We start from the raw sequence: 15,487 nt of genomic DNA on the forward strand, positions 1-15,487 counted from the left end.
TAAAGAAAGCAGTCGGTGGCTTCTGAGGTTGGAGCAATTATATGGTCACATGCTTCCAATGACTTGTGACTGCTTATGCTGTAGAATTTGGCGATGCCTAAAGGGGGGGGGGGGAAACAGAGATTAACTGTCAGAAAGCAGATTGCAAGCTTTTGATAGACCATATAGGATTAATTTCACAATCTGTTTGTTATTATAGTCTGTAATGGATTTTTTTTTCAAATATTCTCCACAATTCTAAAGTCACATGATGCGAGTTAAAGCAAAACTTCCTGTGTGTCCCTGTCCAAGAGAACTCGTGACTTACTTTTCCAGGGACGATCCCTAACCCCGGTTTGGAGCTGAGAGTCCAGGAAGAGGGGTGAGGCAGAGGACTCATTGTGCCACGCCGCAGGGGGACAATGGAAGAAAGTTTGAGAAAAGGAAGTGAAGTGACGGAGACGCCCTCATCCTGCGCCCCGTTAGGTTGGACGTCCTGATTTTTATATATCACGTTTATGTCATTTGAGGGTGTGTAGTCATTATTAGGGATTTTCATCAGTGCTACTTGAGAGGGGCGCACACGAGCAGATGCATGAGAAAAATACCATTTTAAATAAGGATAGATAGATATATTTTTTTATTTAAACTAAAATGTAGATTTTTTTTTTAATCCTCCTTCTACACCGGTAATTAAAAACAATACACGATTCAAATGTGTGTATTCTGAATAAATTAAATTATTTCTGATGCACAATAGCATCGCGTCAGCTTTTTACACAATGAGCTCTCATTCATTTAGCAGGGAATGTGTGTGTGTGCGCGTCGATTGCTTGCAGGGGCGGGGCTTGGGACGTCGAAGCGGTTGCAGCGGAGCGAATGCAAACACACTCGCAGAGGATGAATCAGACGAGAGAGAGAGCGAAGGGGGGGGAGAACGGTCTCGTCGCGTGGACACAATTCCATTTCATGCGTCTTTCCTCACAATTAAGGATTTGATTAACATTCATTTGTGGGCAGATTGCTGCCACTTTGCACTCGTGTAGTGTCTCCATCATCTGCTTGTCTCCAGACGTCTGACAGCCTCTTACACACCGGCTTGTCGCCGAGGAGAGAAACGGGGGGAAGAGAGAAAAAAAAAAAAAAATCCTAATAAGAGAGGAAAAATATAGATTTGCAGGGGTCCATCCGGACACACCTTGAGGAGGACTGCCCTGTCACCGCTTAGATCAATATGGATGAAGACAATCACGGTAAGGATGCTTTTCCTCCTTCAGCACTCGCTCTGACATGGATGGATGGATGGATGGATGGATGGATGGATGGATGCTCGATGTCTACGTCCATACGCTACGAAATGAGCTGCACCTTTATGCAAAAACAGCTACAAGTACTAGTTTCCTCCCTGTAGGTAATTCCAATTTCCTTGCTTAAGGAACTTAACCACATTTTGTCTTTTCAAAACAAAAACATAATTTTCCATCTGTTTGAAGCCCCTGTTGCAAAAGCTCGGAAGTCTCTCTCTCTCTCTCTCTCTCTCTCTCTCTCTCTGTCTCTCTCTTGCACACAATCTTGTATTTGAAGTCAGCAAACTGGGTGGAATTGATAAGATAAATGGATGGCAGCCACACAAACAAGTGCTCAGGCTCCTTTGTAGTTTGCTGATGAAATCCAGTGCTGCCGAATGTCCCTTCAGAACTGATAATGCGCTAGTGGCAAAAGTGTGTCATGCAAATCATTTGCTTTCGTTACCTACACTTTTGGGAAACCAATTAAGATGATGTATTTATTTGCGATATCAGATGTAGAACTTAAAACAGCATTGCTGCATAACGGAATCGTCAGTATAGTCATTTATGATCATCTAATATTTTTGCTATCCTTCTGCATCTTAAATTCTCAAACAAGCTTATTTTTTTTGACAAATGACTTTTTTCAGCCACGGTGAAAACTGCAGCCAAACCAAAAAAAAAAAAAATCGGAGAATTTAAAGTCAACCTAAAAATACTTGGAATTCATTTAAGAGGCCAAAAGATGGCAGCAAATCCCCTTTTCTATGGAGCAAAGCTAAATGAAGCTACTCCCATCACTTCAACATAGTGCAATACTTTTATATTAGCCATAATTTGGGTCCCAATAACCGCAAATAGGTGAATTTTTCAGAAACTAACCGAGAGTAGATTTCCCACAAATATCAAATCCCAATCAATTATTCTTATTTATTTATTTTTGCCAACCATCCGTCTTACTTATCACACGTGCAAATACATCCTCCATCAGATAATGCCACCCACCTTGAACACAAACGGACTCAAGTCTGATAACAGTTTGCCGGTTAAACTGTGAGAGATTAGCAAGAGTTGACGGGCATTGTCATTGCCACTTCCCCATTACCCCCCCCCCCCCCCCCCCCCCCCCATAGTCAATGTCGACCATGTGACAGGCTGTCAGATATGCTGTTTGTGATCAGACGGGAAACAGCCCCTGCGCCGAATGAATTATTCAGATAACTTATCATAAATGTTAAACTAACGGGGAGCGTCGCCTGATTCTCGCTCGAGTGCTAACAGGGCCACCGCCGCACACGTCACTTCGCATTGCTCACACGCGCACCTCCGCACGCGGGGCGTCGCAAAACCGATAAGTTAGTCGCAGATAGACGACAATATGTCACATGACATGGCAGATTCCATTTTGTAAAAGCTGGAATCCAATGTGTGATTTTGGGGAATCTATTGCTGCACCTCGGAGGGAATTAGTGGCTTCGAAGGGGAAGTTGTGAGATCTTTGTTGTGGCTATAGGCGCACTGTGTGGGAGGGCAGCAGCAGACAGTCACTTGGGGCAGCTCGCCATTGACTGCATTTTTCAACTTTGGCTCCCACTTCAAGAAACAGACACTCTAAAATTGGTAGATTAATCGTACTGACATCCCGATGAGTTGCAGGCGTTTGATAACAATAGCCACAAACAGAGAGAGTCAAAGGAATCCAGAACTCTTAAAACAAAACATGCAACTAATCAATTCAGTCTTGTGACATGTCGCTGTTTTCACGTTAAAGTCATTTTGGGCAAAAAGAAAAAAAAAAAAGCTCGATTTCTCATTAATGTCTGTTGTTGGCTCGACTGCAGGGGAGGGGAAAAAAAAAAAAAAAAGCTTTGCTATAAACGCATTGAGCCAGATTGAATTCACCCCATCCAAAACAAAATGTCTCCTTTGTGTGTCTGAAGATTTACTACACAAAAATCTTTGCCCGGTTGTGTTGTTGAAGGGCTTAAAATGAGATTTTCTTAAGACTGCAAATTGCATTTGACTGCCAAGATTACATTTGTGGGGCAACAGTAGAAGATTAAATATAGTGTACGTTATGGCGCACGTTCCGCGCTGAACTCACCCGATAGTAACAGCGAGCAAAATGCGCCTGGGAGTGAAGGGGAGCTTGTAAAAGACTTTACTATCAAGAGCGGAGAGAGGAGACTACATATGGAGCTGATTAGGAAAGAGAATGAGAAAGCTTCCCCGCATGTTCCCATCACCATGGTACAGCATTTAAATGTGTGTGTGTGTGTAGGTGGATGGGATGGGTTGTCGAGTGAGGCAACACTCAGCAAAGTCTCACGTGGATTGATTGCTTGTGGAAAGGAGAAGCTCTCCAAGTCTGTGCAGAGGAGAGAAGAGAAAGGCGTTGTGAAATTTACTAGAATAGTAACAAGTAGCGCGCAGGTCTCTGCAGAGGTGAGAAACGTGTTAGTTTCCCGTCCAACTAAAGACGATATCAAAGAAACTCATCACAATAGCCTTTCAAAAATTGCTAGATACACATGGCAATAATGTCGCCGAGCGTATCGGGCGGATTATTACAATCATTCTGTTTCCTGTCAGTCATCTGACTGACGACAGCCCGGAGGAGGCAAGCAGAGGTGTGTGTCAGGAAGTGATCGTTCTAATTTGTGCCAAAATCACTGGCTAGAAGAATAAACATTTTCTCATTTACATCTTAAAGCATAAAAAGACTTTTCAGTTGTCTACTTACTAGGTTTAAACCCACATGAGTGAACCGCAACAGAGATGTTTGGATTGACCCTAACCCTGTCCAGATGCTAGAAGAAAAAAAAAAAACATCAGAATGTTTCATTCTCAGGCCGATCAAATGCTGATTATTTTGGCCTGCCAACATAGAACGGCAAAACCTCTTAGATCCTACTGTCGATTCCAACATACTGTATTATGATAGCGCTGATGCTGAGCAGATGTGTGATCGAATGAGGACATTATGGGCGGACCACCCCCGTTGTAAATACGTTCTCGGCGGGAGGTCGCCCGTCCCCAAAAACTGCGGCTTAACCCCAAGCAATCAGCTTCTTTGAGCCCCATATCCTCTGAGAGGTAGTTAAAAGGAAAAACTACAAGCTCCCCAAATCTTTTCTCTCACGCAAAGAGAAAAGAGAGGAAAATATTCCATTTTTTTTGTTTGTTAGAAAAACAAAAAACCATACAAATAATTTAGGTGCACAACGAGGCACTCTAAAACGATCACGCCAGTAGGGAAGATGCATTTGTGGATGACAGTATAGCTAGCTAGTTAACTGGATGTCACATTTGCACCAGATAACCACTGATGCAAATGAAAGCTTTACAATTTTTATAATGTGGGGGAGGGGGGGGGGACTCATGCGAGACTCCATATTAATAAGCCGGTAAAACACGGCGAGTCCGAAAAGCAATATTTATGCAGACCTAAAATGTATTTTACATTCCAGCTCCTGCTGCATCATTGACAGCCTTGCAAGTCTATGAATAACTTCCACCTCCTGCATTATGATGACATGACAGCCCATCATTTTTTTTCGCGACGTGGCGCCGGGCCCAAACATCCGAGTTAGCGCACAACACCAAACGGCCTATCTGCTGCTCCACGTGCTTCTTTTTATCCAGCCGAGGCAAAGTAGGTTAGAATCGGGCAGCTGCAACATCTGCGTACAGGTCGGCCATACATCACACTTCCGTTTCTATTGGGGGTTTTGGAGGGGGAAGGGGAGTGTGTGTGGGATTAGTGCCAGCTGGCCCTCTCGTGTGTGTGTGTGTGTGTGTGTGTGTGTGTGTGTGTGTGTGTGTGTGTGTGTGTGTTCTTCGTCTGTCTGTCTATATGACCCTGGTTGTAATGTGAATGCTTATCCAGTGGGAGGCAATGGGGGGGGTTTAGATTAGAGGCCCACTTGTTTGCTGTACTGCCAAGCAGAGCAACAGGGATGTTTTTTTTTTTTTTTTTTTGAAAGCATTACAGTACGTTAAGTCGCTAAATAAAGCATGGCAAAATCCACTCGCAGTCACACAGCAGCCCATGTTAAGTGAGCGTGGGATTTTCACTTTCTGCAAGCTTGGTGTGCTCGATAATGATAATTATAATGATGATTGATAATGATCATTTATTGAGCCAATGCATTTATATATGTTGGATTTTACGTTGGAAAAATGGCACAGAAAACCACCCCCAAAAACTTTTTTCATAGTTTGTTTTATAAAAAGGACTGACCAATTAATCCACTATCTACTAAAATAGTTTTTGCTTGTCACTATAGATTGCAAACAGATGAACAGAGATCATTTTTTGGGGTGTAATTAACAATTGTCCCCTCGTAAAAAATTATGAAAGTGAAGGTTTGGGTGCATTCATTTAATTAAAAAAAAAAAAGAAGCTGTTAAAGCCAGTGGGTGGTTTTGCTGGGGGGACAGTTGTTTGCTTGTGGTGCACGGAGAGGCAGGGGATTTACTCCAAAAAGTAGATTTAGGGGGATTTATTTTTGAGGGGGTAGTGGGTGAGATTACAATGGGAGCCCACTTGTGTTATTGGGCACATGATGGACATTAAATCTTCTGGGCTCTCTCAAACCACTGTTACAGTTCCGTTTTAAAAAAAAGAATGAAGTCATGATTGATCGCCTTGTTCAAAATTCTACACACAACAATGTATGAGGGAAAAATATAAAGTGAGTACAGGTAGGCCTTCTTCTCTGATTCCTAACGAAACCCAAGAAATGAGTCCTGGAAGGTCATTGATGGAAGAGTGTTAATAATGGAATTGGCAGAGAAGCCCCTCCACCATTGCCAAAACAAGATTATCCACTGGCACAAAGATGTGAGTGCTGATTATCCAGTGGATTTTATGAGTTTGGAGAGACCAATAAGATCCAGTCAAGAGAGGCCTGGCTTGGAGGATAATGGTAGCAGTCGGCTAATAATAGCGATGATCTTTTATGACATGGAGCAAAGTCTACCGTTCATTAGATTTGGAATGAATCAAGATTGTAATCATGCGTGTTGTTGCCGTGAGTAGACGTTAAGTCATTAGCTAATGTAGAGCCTCGGGCAAGCCCGTTTTTGATCGATATAAATAATAACCGAGGGATTGCTTTTCCATATTTTGTTTGGCATTTTGCTGACAACGAATGGATTAGTATCGGCACTTTTCATTCATTTTAATGAAGAAAGATGATTTGAGATGCCAAGTCACAATTTAATCTCGTGTTTCAACACACCACGGTACAGATATTTTTAAGTGACCGCTAACAATTCAACGATAATGTTACAGGGCAATGTTAGCCCTGTTATATATTGTTCATGATGTTTTAATGTTTATTATTATTATTGTATCTGTGGATCTTGACTTGACCATAGGCTAGAAATGTCCGCACAAATTTAGAGCGGAAACCCCTTCTCCTAAAACTATGAAAAGCATTAAAAGTTTTTTTTATTCCGAGTCCTTAATTGGCTTTTAATATCTTCTACATTCATAGTATAGTTGTAGAAGTCCCGGCGGTAACAAGCACTAATTAACATCTTTATTATTTTCCTTCTCATGTCGCGGTGCTTTGACAGCAGATGAGGATAAAACGGAGTTTGGCCCCAAAATGAAGACGTGTTAAACGCGGTTCCCACACAGGAAATCCCACAGCTGTTCCCCCCCCCCCACAGTTTCCTTGACTCTAAACACAGCGCTTCAGGAATATGTACGGTCAATGAGGTCATTGAAATGTGTCGCAACTCTTCTGCTAACAAGATGTCAAAGTAAAAGTAAGGATGGATGTTTTCCTCTTAGCTGAGTGACCTTGTTTTTACTTATCTTGAGGGAGTAAGGAAAACTGGTGATTTTTTTGTTTTCTTTCTGTGTGTGCCGCTTTTGCCTAATGAAGCAAGATCAAACAAGTGCATATTTGACTGGTTTTCACATTTAACAACAAAGTACAGGTGCTACAAAGTTGTACGCTGAATCAACGGTTCTTAATTCGATACAAACAGCAGAGTAATCTCGGTATGATGTTATTTTCTTCCCCGAAATGTAGGCGAGATGAGCCCCGCGGAGAGATTTGTGCCACGTTAGCCTAATGAAGCGAGATCAAACATACTTAATGTGTTAGGAGGATGGATCGAGATCAAGAAGTGACTCGTCCGTCCGTTCTGCTTTCTCATTTTTTTTTCCTGGAGCTGCGAGTTAAATCGCAGAATCCTGTGTCGTATAATCTGGATTGGTTTTATTAATAGAATTATCCCTCGGGCCGAGTAGAGAAGGAGGAGTGGGCTGAGTTACTTTGAAGTGGATTAATTAAAACCTCTTTCTCGAGTTAATTAAGACTCAAGACATCGCCTCGTGATGCTTCTCGCTCCATCTAAAGGAGGTGAAACAGTCAGTCGAGCAACAGCGATAGGCAGCAAACACTTTCCCCCCCCCCCCCCGTGTTTTGCTGATCATTCTCAGCTCCTCCGGGCTGCCAGATTGGATTTCTCTTTTCCCTCGACTTCACGCCATCCCTTCATTTGCTGTTTGATCTTGGCGCGTTGTCGCCGCGTGTGCAGCGGAGGATGTGAAGTGTGTACAAATGAGTTTGTGCACTGTGTTTTCTCCATCATGCGTTTTAGTTCCTGAGGATCTCTCCCTGGAGGAGAAGGATGAGCTGTGCAACATCCGGCGTAGGAAAAGAGAGCTGCTCGACGATATTGAGGTGTGTGTGAAAGTGTACCAAATCATCTGACTTTGCAATCTTTAACCAATTTGGGTTACTTTCGAACTACTTTGCCAATTTATTTGCATTAATACGTCTGTCGCGCAGAGGTTGAAGTTTGAAATTGCTGAGGTCATGACAGAAATCGAGCAGCTGACGTGTGTTGGCGAGAGGTAAGAATTTAGGCAAAAATATTTTCCGATCCTTGTCATCCTCCAGGAAAGCAGACTATTTGTATGTTGAATCAAAATAAAAATGTTTGCTTTAACTTTAAGAAACAAAGATCAACATTTTTTGCCTACACCCCCACATGTTAGCGACCCAATTGAATCACAGTTAAATTGGTTGTCAGTTTGAAATAATGTCTTATTTTTGAATAACGGGATGGAATTTAAAAAGTTTCATTTAAAATTGATTCATCGATTAATCATAAAATTATTCATATTAGAGATGCACTTGTACAGATCTTTTTTTTAACTGTCCAAATCAAACCTATCTTCCAGTAAAACATCCCAGAGAAACAAACAGATCGCAATGGGCAGGAAGAAATTCAACATGGACCCTAAAAAGGTACTTTTCTTCCTGGAGTGTCCTCACCTTTTTCATCTTGTTCAGATTCTTTTGAAATGGTTCATGGGAGATCACCTCCTCTTCTCCAGGGAATCCAGTTCTTACTTGAGAACGACCTCCTTCAGCACACTCCAGAAGACATTGCGCAATTTCTGTATAAAGGAGAAGGTCTCAATAAAACGGTCATAGGAGACTACCTCGGCGAACGGTGAGATGATCGTTTGAAGATTTGCCAAGTTTGACCTGTGCTAGTTGACTTAATTAGAATTATGCAAAATGAAACGCTTCAAAAACCGACAAATGGAAGTTGTTGTTCTTGGCTTAGATTTTTGTCTGGCTACAGACGATTTGAACATTCAAAGAAAAAAAAAAAACAACCCCCGGTCCAAATAACTGAGGAATGTTATCATTTCGAAACTTTGCTCAATAGACAAAAAGTATTTGGCTCATAAAAAGACAACAAAGGCTCATATAAGCGGTGGACTGCTTTCACCGCAGAAACCAGCGACGACCCAACAAACCGGTGTGCGGTTTGGGGTTGAGCTGTTTTTCATCAATCTGGCACATGCGCCAATGCCTTGAGGGCCTCGGAAATGCAAAGCACAGGCCAGCTGTTGAAATTGCTTCCACACGCCACCTTCTCAGCATCTTGTGCGAATAAATTAGTAATCACGACAGGAATGCTGAGGGGAAGGCCCATTTCGACACCTGTTTACCGACTTGCGTGTGGATTGCCTTTTTTTTGTTTTTCCGACGCGGAATGTGTTTGTTGGCCCACCAGGGATGACTTCAACATTAAGGTGCTGCAGGCTTTTGTGGAGCTCCACGAGTTTGCTGACCTCAACCTCGTCCAAGCGCTACGGTCAGCGAAAAAAAAAAAGAAAAACACACACACACACGTCGTTAAACACATCCTGACAGCTCGTGACGCCAATTTCCTGTTTGTCTTTCAGGCAATTCCTGTGGAGTTTCCGTTTGCCAGGTGAAGCTCAGAAGATCGATCGCATGATGGAGGCCTTTGCTTCGCGCTACTGCCAGTGCAACCCGGGAGTCTTCCAGTCCACAGGTATGTGAACGTTTTAGAATGACCTGGATTCCTACAGAAGCTTGGTCGCAAGCAAAAATACTCCTATCAAAATTATTATTATTTTTTTTTTTAATGGCTTGAATACATTGTTATATCTGCACAAGCCACCTTTATATCCAATACGCTCCAAAAGATGACAATAAGATGCAAGAGGAGCTGTAACTAAGGCTCAATAAGGATCAAGTAGACTTAAGTAACATCACAGCTCCGCACGGCGGATGAGCAGCGAGCAAAGAGCCTCTGCATCCATAATTCACAAAGACACGACCTGGATGAGTGAGAACGCAATCTGGTGACGAAGGCAGGAACAACAACACACTCGTATATATTTGAAGATGTTCCTTATGCGTACACGGGGAGGTAAAGCAGAGGGACGTTACATACATTTAGACGTAACATGAATTGTAACACTGCTTTCAGACACTTGCTACGTGCTGTCGTTCGCTATCATCATGCTGAACACCAGCCTGCATAACCCCAACGTCAGAGACAAGCCCCCCGTGGAGCGTTTCATCTCCATGAACAGAGGGATCAACGAAGGAGGAGACTTGCCAGAGGAGCTTCTCAGGGTGAGGATTTGTCACACGGAGCGTTTGTGTCCGGCGGTGGCCTCCTTTGCCGTAAATGAGCCTTTTTCTACTCTGATGAACCGTGCCCCCTCTCTCCCGCCATTTTCCGCAGAACCTTTACGAGAGCATAAAAAACGAGCCGTTTAAGATCCCGGAGGATGACGGGAATGATCTGACGCATACCTTCTTCAACCCCGACAGAGAAGGCTGGCTCTTAAAGCTTGGTATGTAAATGGCCAGCGATAATAGAATCATCTCAACACTAATGTTGCCTACAATTTGGTGTTGGAGTTTTCATTAACTGGGCCTCGTGGGAGGCCGACCCACGCGTTGAAAATGTGAAAATTGCCATTTTGTCACCTTAGCCTTTCATCAATTATGGTGAAGTCCCATTCTCTTCATTATATAACAGCGTTAAGGATCAGAGGCAACCTTTTAAAGATAGATAACAAAACATGAGTTAAAGCTGCCTCTAAAAAAATAAAAATGGAAAAAAAGAGAGAAACAAAGGGTCCTGTCAAAAAAAACAGTCATGCTGAACTTTTTAAAGAATGGACTGGTGGGGAATGTGTGCCCGCTGCTGTGTGGCTGCTCATGGAGAGAAATAATGGAGACCTTCTCGCCTTTTTATTATCCTCCCTCTGGTCCAGAGGACTTAACAGTTGTCGGCTGCCTCCAAAATTTAATTTATAATTAAAAATAAATAAAGTGAAGGGCCAGTACAGTTTCCCTGCCAGGAAAATACATTTCAGTTTATGTTTTTTGGGTTGAAACTCAAGTCTATGAACAGTAAAGGCAACATTTTATTTTTCACGCGTTGATTTCACATCCCCTGTAGAAAAATCTAGGTCAAGCGAACATTACATATTGATTACATCAGTTTAACGGCTGCTTGGTGCAGTCTGCGGCAGACTTGTGCATAGCGCTAAACCATAACCTTGTTTTTTTATTACACAGGTTAATTACAGCACAGAATATCCACTAATCCGAATAATCTACTTTCACTAGACCATGCGAGCAGATGGTGGGATTGTGACTCCTTATAATTCCTTTAAGGGAAAAGCAACTCCATACTTTTACCTCCAACTCTGCGCCAAGGCGATTATTTGTCAGCCTGACTTTCAAAATGAAACATAAAAGAATTTCACATTTTATACTCTAAGCCTTGCACTTGTTTTTTTGTGCAGGCGGCAGGGTGAAGACGTGGAAGAGGAGGTGGTTCATACTGACAGACAACTGCCTGTATTACTTTGAATACACAACCGTAAGTATATTGTTCAATATGTGCAGAATTTTGTTGTGGGTAAACGTCTAGGCTCAAAGGTCAAAAATATTTGACTAAATATTTATTTTACCTTGTTAATGTAAATTTTTGCTCCTGGAGCTCGACCAACGGTGTTGGCACATCATGGCTGTAGACGTTACCATCATTGTAAGCTTTCACCTAAGGACAAAGCAATGATGTTAAATACAGGACAATTACAAGACAGTTGGACTGAATCTGATTTGATGAAATCAATTTCAACAGTTCCTTGGTCTCGTGATGCAAATAACAGCAAAATGATATAGCGGTGCCCCGACTCACAATTTTTTTTTTACTGATACAAGCCAGAAAATATTTGGCTAGCTAAACGGCTGCAGCAAACTCACTCACCTCACTTCACAACAAGCAGCAGTTTGGTTGTTCCAAGAACAATTCTTTGAAAGAAAGAAAAAAAACCCAGCTTGAAGCTGTTTACTGCCACTCTCAGTTGACTGGAAAGAAAACAAAAGAATTACATGTAAAGAATAATCAACAAATCACTTTCACTTAATGATAACACCCAATGCGAAACACCAGAGATGAACTACCGAAACTGGCATTGATGTTGTGGCGTATAACGAATATTTATGTACACCATGTAGCATATATTCTTTATCCTCTGTGAAAAACGACTGTTTGTGTATCAACACGTTTTACTCCCTGGTGGCCAGGAGAAGGCCAATTGAATTAAAGCATAAAACAATTATGTTGCACTAACCGTTACATCATTTTAATTGTTATTACTGGCTAGGTCACGCTGAGGTTTATTTTTGCAGGATAAAGAGCCCCGTGGGATTATCCCCTTGGAGAACCTGAGTATCCGAGAAGTGGATGAACCTAGGAAACCGGTAAAAACACATGTCAAATTCTTTACATTTTTTCTTGGAGAAAGATTTTCACACGCTCTTGGCTTTTCTGTTATGTCCCCGTAGAACTGCTTCGAGCTCTACAACCCTAACCACAAAGGTCAAGTCATCAAGGCCTGCAAAACGGAAGCGGACGGACGCGTGGTGGAGGGCAACCACGTGGTTTACAGGATCTCGGCCCCCACGCCCGAGGAGAAGGAGGAATGGATCAAATCCATCAAGTGAGCTTGGCTGTGTTTATGCGGATCCATTTACACCGAGGGGGCACTTAGCCACATCCCATGTGTCGGCTTCTCATGGGTGACCTTGACGATGACACACCACTTGTACATGTGTGTGGCTATACAAACACACAATGGAAAGACACACACGTGCACTGGTGACCGAACAGGAGTCTGTTTCTCACACTTCTGCACAGATAACACACGAGGTGACTTCTGCTTTGTTGGATAAGCTCACTTCCCTTTGATTAGCGTGAGCAAACGGACACACACGTGCACGCATGTTGACCTAGTGGTTGAGCATGTGTGGGACTGGCCTTCCTTTGTGGAGTTGGTGTCAACTCCCCATACTTACCTGTGCTTCAACACCCCCTGATGTAACCCTAATGAGTAAAAAGGCTGTAGAAAATGGATGGATGGGATTTCAGCGCTCTAAATTTGATTAAACCCTCTCTCTTGCTCTCTAATCCTGCTACAATCCACTTAGCATTGACGTGCATGTAAATGGAGCAATTTTAGTGTTGGAGTTCACCTTCACAAAGGAAGGAAAACTGAGGCAGACATGCTAAGCACTATTACGCTGTGTTTCCATGACTGACCAAAATATACAAGTGTACATATTAATTTTGAAAAATTGTGGAACAATGTCTACATTTGTGACACTAGCTCTATTTAAAACAATTAAAATCTGCAATATAAAGTAATAGTTGTATATTAAATCAGGGTTGGTTTCTGGCATGAGCAATACATAAGACACACTGACCATTAATGCTGAGTAATACAACCTAGAAATCAGAATAGATCTCTTGCAGCAGTGCATCCATTTTTTTTTTTTTTTTTTTAATCATTTGTGCTTTCTCTCCAATGTTTCCAGAGCCAGCATCAGCAGAGATCCTTTCTATGATATGTTGGCCACCAGGAAGAGGAGGATAGCCAATAAGAAATAACCAAAGGCATCTTTCAACTTCTTTCTTTTGGATCACTGCCACGTCCGAGGCCAGCAAAATCAAACTTTCCCTTGAGGATCAGGAGTTGCACTATGGGCAACATTTTGGTGGGATTTAAGACTTTGACCCGTCTGTTAAGACTTTAACACCCTCTGGCGGATATTCCGAGGAATGACATGTACTTCACTCAGCTGATGGGTACCATTCTGAACAATCCTGTCTTGACGAGAGCCTCAAACAAAATCAGCTGGTCTGATTTGTATATGCAAAACGCACTGACTTATTTGTGGCTATAGACAAACACAAAACCCCAATAGACTCAAAAATATTAGGGATATTGGGCTTCTAGATGCAATTTCAGGATGAACATAAGATGCATTACAGTGCTGCCTTGAAATACGAGTGACTCGAGCTTATGGACAATACAATAAAACCCAATGCAAATGTATGTATAAAGCGCAGTTTACAACACCCTCACCTGTAACAAAGCGCTTCACTTATTGCAAATGGGACAACCACAGAGATAGCGAAAACAGTAAATTAGTCAAAAGCTAAAGTGGGTGAACTCATGAAGACCCTTTCCCGCCAAATGACACTGCTCGACTATCGTTATAAGATTATCATTATGTTTGAGGTGTATTTAGAGCTTATACATTAAACATGTTCAATAAATTGAGACCGAAAACATTTTTTTTTGTGTGTGCGTGTGGGGAAAGCCGACTATTTATTGGCAAATAGTAAATAATGTAGTACAGGAAATTTAACCATTGCCGACGCAAGGGAGCGTAGCCAATTGAAACAGCGCCCTGACTGACGAAAAAGGAGGCGGTGATAAATAAAACATATGTCCTCCTTACCTAATGTCGTTCTTTGAATAAAAGTGGACTCCCCAAGAAGCATTTTAGAGAGCAAAATATTTTTTGTCAACAATACCATCTTACAACGGTCCTCCACGAAATATTTAATATTAAGTATCGGCGCATACCCGGAAGTACCTGCCCGCTTCTCTTGGCGCTTGTGACGTCACGTGTGATCACGCGAGAGGTCCGCCTTGTAGGACGTCCATATTACACTGCCTCCTAGCGGCCAAGGCATACACAACAGAAGGAGCACAATTAATAGCATTTCCATTCATTTTAATTCAAACTTGATTTAAATGCATTTTAGTTTCATCCTAAAATCCTACCTAAAAGCCAAATAGCTAAAAATATTTGGGGAGTAGTGTATTTTATTTGTGAAATATGTGTTCCCGTTCTTGGAATATTAGTTAGCATACTGGGAATAAGTTGCACTTTTGTATTATTTGGTGTCTTTAGAATAGCAACACAAATTTGATGATCCACCTTTGTAATTTTTTTGTAATTTATTTCCTTAATTTTTAACAAAATCAATTTACAATCTGCATGTATATGATGTACATTGTTTTTGTTTTTATGTACTGTATTTTCCAAGTGATTGAGTGACCATTCATCATTTAGTTCAGCACTTTACAATCATGGAAAAGTGTTTAAATGACATTAGCAAGAGAATAATGATGCAAAATGATGGTGGGGGTGTAAAAAAAAAAAACAATATACAGTATAGGATTTGGGGAAAAAAACATCTAGTATGATCACTGAGCAGTTCTTTGGTTATTTCATAAGCCATTTTTAAGTTTTTTTTTTAATGACTAGACCCTTCAACAGGTTATTATTCATTTAAGTGCTTCTTTACTGTATGGTGTACACATAGATATGACAATCTATTTTGTGAAAAATACAAAAAAAAAGTTTTCTAACCGCCCCTCAAATATTTAGAACACTTTTCCAGCTATTCCAGTGCAGTTTTCCACACACAAAAACAACAGTACAATTTCTGACATTAACAAAATGTATTTTAAGGCATTTACCTTGTACAATGTATAAATGCTGACATGCTAAATTAAAGGAATAATACAAGTTTTCAACTTC

The 15,487-nt window shown here is 41.5% G+C and overlaps 1 protein-coding gene across 3 annotated transcripts; it reads left to right on the forward strand.

Annotated features, from left to right (window-relative positions):
• Nucleotides 1–884: 884 nt before the first annotated feature.
• Nucleotides 885–15,458, forward strand: LOC147039660 (cytohesin-3-like). Of its 3 annotated transcripts, XM_085903881.1 has the most exons (13): nt 885–1,232; nt 7,893–7,975; nt 8,084–8,148; nt 8,479–8,545; nt 8,635–8,753; nt 9,327–9,407; nt 9,499–9,611; nt 10,053–10,201; nt 10,314–10,425; nt 11,389–11,465; nt 12,281–12,352; nt 12,437–12,591; nt 13,466–15,458. In XM_085903881.1, the coding sequence occupies exons 1-13, from the start codon at nt 1,214–1,216 to the stop codon at nt 13,536–13,538; spliced, it is 1,185 nt and encodes a 394-aa protein (XP_085760007.1). In that variant the 5' UTR covers nt 885–1,213; the 3' UTR covers nt 13,539–15,458. The 3 variants fall into 3 exon arrangements, with proteins under 3 accessions (XP_085760007.1, XP_085760008.1, XP_085760006.1); XM_085903882.1 differs by lacking the exon at nt 8,084–8,148; XM_085903880.1 differs by lacking the exon at nt 885–1,232 and having other exon boundaries at nt 7,791–7,975.
• Nucleotides 15,459–15,487: the final 29 nt, after the last annotated feature.

This window comes from Syngnathus leptorhynchus, chromosome 22, assembly GCF_054491065.1.
Source record: "Syngnathus leptorhynchus isolate UIUO chromosome 22, UIUO_Slep, whole genome shotgun sequence".
NCBI classification, from domain to species: domain Eukaryota; kingdom Metazoa; phylum Chordata; class Actinopteri; order Syngnathiformes; family Syngnathidae; genus Syngnathus; species Syngnathus leptorhynchus.